The following is a 5,507-nucleotide window of genomic DNA, read 5'->3' on the forward strand; positions in this document are numbered from 1 at the left end:
AAGTTTTTTTATGGATGGATCCCCAGCTTATTTGAGCAGATCCTATTCTAAAGCTAACTTCCAAATAACTTTGACAGTTACAAAACAAAAACTTCAACTTTAGAGCTGAAGTTCGTCAGTTACAAAAATAAAAATTTCAGCTCTTACAAACAAAAACTTCAGCTTTAGAGTTGAACTTCAGGCCCGACTACTAAAATACTGAAGTTTGGATGATTGTCTTTGCTACTTCAACCCTGTATGCTAAAGTTATGCAAAAAACAAGTATGCTTGCAATTTTTTACAAATCAGGCACACGTTAAAACGTAATACAAAAAGCGCAAATGCCCCTATTTTGTCTGTCTAGGAAACCAAATTAGTGGTGGCGTGGCCCAAGCCCATAATAATGCCTAAATAATGTGCGCCACGAAAACAAAAGCGAGTCCGAAGAACGCGCCCCAATCCGAGGACTTTCCTTATTTATAAGATCCTTGATCCTTGATCCTGCCAGTTAGTCACAGACATCGTTCCGGTCATCGTATCGATTTTTCCGACGACAAAAACTGTGAGTCCTCAACTCTACTTAATGGAGTATTGAAGGCTTGTCTGATGTTTGTAATTTTTGGGTTTCAGATAGAGAAATGGCGGTGAAGAAGAGTGTGGGATCACTGAAAGAAGCAGATCTGAAGGGGAAGAGAGTATTCGTGAGAGTTGATCTGAACGTTCCATTGGATGACAACTTTAACATCACCGATGACACCAGAATCAGAGCTGCTGTACCTACCATTAAGTACTTGATGCAACACGGTTCTCATGTCATTCTTGCCTCTCATCTTGTAAGCTTTACTTTAGAAAAATATCTGTTTTTTCCTTGAATCTTGCCTTTTTATGATTGTAGATTCGGTCTGTCTTATTTAGTTCAAGTCCTTGACTATGATCTGAAGGTCTTTGCTGTCTTTCTTCTATCGATTTCTGTTCTTTGTCAAGTCCTAGATCATTGCAGCACTGATTTTGTTTATGACCTTAAGTTTAAACAGAGTATACATGTAATTGTTCTGCGCTTGTGGATTTTCATCGTGTGCTTACAACTGCTGGTTCTTTTGTGGTTTTCTACTTTTTCCAAGGATTTAAGTTGTAAAGTGTAATGATTTTTTTGTGTTTTTTACACAGTCAGTGTAATTAACATGCTTTAACTGGTTCACTTACCATTTGTTCTGGATTACCAATCAACACTATTGAATAGAATTACATGCAATTATCTTTCAAGGACTTAGTTCTATGCACCATTAGTGCGTAGAACTTAGACTCTTTTTCCAAATGTAGTAGCTACTAGGTGTGTGGAAAAAGGAAGAGCATATGTGAGGTAGGGGGTAAGAAGCTAAAACTCTGGCTAAATCAACATCTGGAGCTGGAATTTTGTGGCTACGCAGACATTGTATTGCATGCATAAATTTGTTCAAGGACTGGTGTTACAAGGACATTGGTGATCAGTTATCAATTTTTCCTGACTTTCTGCCAAGCCGTGATATTAGTTACCGATAATGCGTATAAGAAAACCCAAATGGAAAGGTTCTGCCTTTTATTTTCTCCAGCTTTCCTGCCAGCAACACCGACTCACCGCTATAGGGTTTGCATCCAGTCAAGTTTTGTTCCTTTTTTTTGGGTGTGTGGGGAGTGGGGTTGGGGGGGGGTGATGGTGTCTCGGCCAATTTGCATGCAATTGGACTAGTCCACCAGATACCGGGGATATAGAAGGAATTATCTAGCTTTTTTGAGTTTGCTGAGGTTTGAACCCCCATCTTCCATGGTGCATTCCAACTTCGTTGACTGCTAGAGCACACCCTGGTTTTCCCGCTTTCTTCTTGTTTGTCTATCTTTGGTGAGTATATCCATATTTTGGCACTTAGATGTGTAAGTTCAAGAACGTTTGAAGTTGAATGGAGCACAAGTAGGAAGGGGGTGGAGAGATCTCTCGAATATCCAAATTTGAACTCTAAACATCAATATAGAGGAGAGATGCTGCACAACACAATACCAGGCGTAAATGATTCTGTGGAGATCTGTCGTCTTGGGATAAGGAGATTTGATAGCTTCAGAGTTTCTAGAAACTAGCTTTACTTCTCTTTGTGCCGAGATCTTTGGTTTGAGAAACTAACTATTACTCCCTCCGTTCCAGTTTATGTGAACTTATTTCCTTTTTGGTTCGTTTCAAAAAGAATGACCCATTTCTAAATTGGAAACAAATTAGCTTAAATTCTCAATTCTATCCTTAATGAGAAACTTTTATAACTACACAAATAATGTGGACCCCTTTTTTAGTTGTTTAGGACCACAAATTCCAAAAATCCTCATTTTTTATTAAACTCCGTACCCAGTCAAACAGGTTCACATAAATTCCAAAGTCCTCATTGAAAGTTCTATTAGGCTTTGTGACTCATAATCTTTGCATAGCTAATGAACCATTCTGTACAACTTCTCCTTCTGAATAATCTTTTTCCTGTGTTTTCTCTTGTTCTCTCTATGTGTTTTCTGATTGTCTGTTGTTTGTTTTAGGGTCGCCCTAAAGGTGTTACTCCAAAGTACAGCTTAAAGCCGCTTGTGCCTAGACTTTCAGAACTATTGGGAGTTGAGGTCTGTATGCTGCTCTCTTTTTGTTCTGTGTTGACTAATTGTTTATTCTAGTCCTATTTAAAAAGGTTATTATGTGCTAATTTTACTCAGGTCAAGATAGCAAATGATTCAATTGGTCCAGAAGTTGAGAAATTGGTCGCTGAAATACCGGAAGGAGGAGTTCTGCTGCTGGAGAATGTCAGATTCTATAAAGAAGAGGAGAAGAATGAGCCCGAATTTGCCAAGAAATTGGCATCTCTTGCAGATTTGTACGTCAATGATGCATTTGGGACTGCTCATAGAGCCCATGCTTCCACAGAAGGGGTTGCTAAGTACTTGAAACCAGCTGTTGCTGGATTCCTTATGCAAAAGGTACTAATCTAAGATTTCAGGCTCTCAAATAGAGGAAAAGATGTTTATTATGCATATTTCTAGGAAGTATAAAGAATTTGAAAGTAGCTTAATTGTGCTGCCTGCACATGATTGGATGGGTTAATTGTCATTCAGCAGTTACTATATTCACATAAACTCTTTTATTGTATTGTGGTTGTCTTAATATATTTGTTGTAGTGGCTTACTCTGCATCATCAATGCTTGTAGGAACTTGACTATTTAGTTGGAGCTGTGGCAAATCCCCAGAAGCCATTTGCTGCCATTGTTGGTGGTTCAAAAGTATCATCTAAGATTGGTGTTATAGAGTCTCTCTTGGAGAAGGTTGACGTGTTATTGCTTGGCGGAGGAATGATCTTTACTTTCTACAAGGCGCAAGGGTATGCTGTTGGATCATCACTAGTGGAGGAGGACAAGCTTGATTTGGCAACATCTCTCATGGAGAAGGCAAAGGCAAAAGGGGTATCTCTATTGCTTCCCACTGATGTAGTGATTGCCGACAAGTTTGCTGCTGATGCGAACAGCAAGGTTAGATCCCTAGTCTGTATAAACTGCTTTATTAGGTCAATTTTACTTTGAAGTAAGAACTAACTGCTGTTCATTTCATAAAATGTAAAAACTAACTGCTGTTCATATATGTTCGTTGCTTTTTGGGAGAGAAATGCTTTTTGCAGCAGTACCTTGTATTACTTCCTGGCCATGGTCTTCGCTGACTTTATTGTTTGGCCTTTTAGGTTGTTCCAGCATCTGAAATTCCTGATGGCTGGATGGGATTAGATATTGGACCCGATGCAATCAAGTCATTTGGCAGCGCCTTGGATACCACCAAGACTGTTATTTGGAATGGACCAATGGGTGTGTTTGAGTTTGACAAGTTTGCTGCTGGAACAGAGGTATAACATGGAGGTTTTCTCAAATCTGTGCCGTAGCTCTAAGCCATTAGGATTTAGGACTTGTTATTCTACCTTTGAATATTTCTAGTGATGCTTTGAGATATTGAAAGATATTGTATATGTTTCGCTTTGGAAATGGGGGTTGATTGCATCTAATGCCCTTTTTGTTTGCCAGGCTATTGCAAAGAAACTGGCAGAGCTTAGTGGAAAGGGAGTGACAACCATAATAGGGGGTGGTGATTCTGTAGCTGCAGTTGAAAAGGTAGGACTTGCAGAAAAGATGAGCCACATATCAACTGGAGGAGGTGCTAGCTTGGAGCTTCTCGAGGGGAAACCACTCCCTGGAGTGCTTGCCCTAGATGATGCCTGAGCAATATAATGCTCATGCTTTGCTCCCTTTTTTTTGTGCACATTTTGTTAGCTCTTATGTCTGGATTTTAGTCCAGAGCGGATTTGGATCTGTAGAGTCTTGTAGGTTGGTGGATCAAACTGTAATAAGTATTTTCTGGGCCTCCATTATGTGCACTGCTGCAGTTAGCAGGGTACTGAGGTACTTCCTCTTGTGATAAGAGAATCTTCCATGGTTGATAACTTGAAATTACTAATGAATTATGTACAAGTTATCAAATCCTTTTATTGGATTGGAGTTGCTATCTGCACCTGAGTTTTTGTTTCTTTTTAGTTTTTGCCTTATCCTTTTGGCTGCTTTTGATCTGAAAAGTTGTCGCCTTTGATCTTATCTATAATATTGGTATATTATTAATTGACAGATATGCAAAAATGGAATTATTTTGACATTAATTGACAAAAAATCTTATTCCACAATATGACGTGTGCCCCTTGAGTTAAAAGCTGGCACGTAAATTACTTGTGCCCTTCTTGTACACATCGCTTGTCTCTTCTTCCCAGGTCAATTTCTCTTATACACTTGCAGCTTTCATCTCCCAAGACTCTCCCATAGCATTCGTCTCATACAATTTGGCAGTAAAGATCATTAAATTTTCAAGATTCAGTTCTCCTTACGATGGGTTTCCCATTTAATGTTAGATATTGAGTTAACATTTGGGAGTTCTTCTGTTGCCGGTAAATTTCTTATCTTTCTATCTAGAAATTTTGGAATTAAATATTGAAAAGTGTTTGACCTTATTAATTGACAAGTGTATTGTTTTCGATAATGTTCGCCTTTTGTAATTCCTGCTTTCCGGCGTTCAGTTCTTTGTTAGGTTCTTTGATTTCGCTACTTTTTTCATTTTCACTTGTCAAATTGTTGGGTTCTGTTTATTTTATTGTGGTGCGGAGGAAACCATTGGCTTCATGACGAGTATGGACATGCCGCTAGCACGGTGAAACTTGGCCAGACACACAAAGCTACTTCTCCCCATTACAGGCACCCGTGTGGAAGATAAATATCGTCTGCTGGTGTGTACTATCCGTAAAACGACTGGAAATTGATCAAATAAAAAGTTGTCGACGTTGGTAAAATGGTGCTATTGAACTCTTGTAGTTGACTTTGACGTAATTTATATATTTTTGTAATTTATATATTTTTCTCGCCGAAGAAAAGTTATCCACTTTGAGTATTTTCTTAGATTTCAGATGTCATGTTTAATTTTTTGGGCATTGGAGAAGTTAGCAAGA

General features: G+C 38.7%; 1 protein-coding gene across 1 annotated transcript; it reads left to right on the forward strand.

Annotated features, from left to right (window-relative positions):
* Positions 1–380: 380 nt before the first annotated feature.
* LOC107783850 (phosphoglycerate kinase, cytosolic-like) lies at positions 381–4,533 on the forward strand. Its single transcript, XM_016604876.2, has 7 exons — positions 381–541; positions 610–812; positions 2,530–2,607; positions 2,698–2,958; positions 3,187–3,504; positions 3,711–3,869; positions 4,045–4,533. The coding sequence occupies exons 2-7, from the start codon at positions 618–620 to the stop codon at positions 4,237–4,239; spliced, it is 1,206 nt and encodes a 401-aa protein (XP_016460362.1). The 5' UTR covers positions 381–541; positions 610–617; the 3' UTR covers positions 4,240–4,533.
* The last annotated feature ends 974 nt before the right edge of the window (positions 4,534–5,507 follow it).

The sequence above is a fragment of the Nicotiana tabacum genome, chromosome 18, assembly GCF_000715075.1.
Source record: "Nicotiana tabacum cultivar K326 chromosome 18, ASM71507v2, whole genome shotgun sequence".
NCBI classification, from domain to species: domain Eukaryota; kingdom Viridiplantae; phylum Streptophyta; class Magnoliopsida; order Solanales; family Solanaceae; genus Nicotiana; species Nicotiana tabacum.

Bases quoted from the DNA above. Each gene is read 5' to 3' on its own strand.
- LOC107783850 (XM_016604876.2), top strand. From the start codon at position 618: ATGGCGGTGAAGAAGAGTGTGGGATCACTGAAAGAAGCAGATCTGAAG. The intron at 2,959-3,186 runs GTACTAATCTAA...CAATGCTTGTAG, and splicing joins CTGGATTCCTTATGCAAAAG to GAACTTGACTATTTAGTTGG. The intron at 3,505-3,710 runs GTTAGATCCCTA...TTGGCCTTTTAG, and splicing joins CTGCTGATGCGAACAGCAAG to GTTGTTCCAGCATCTGAAAT.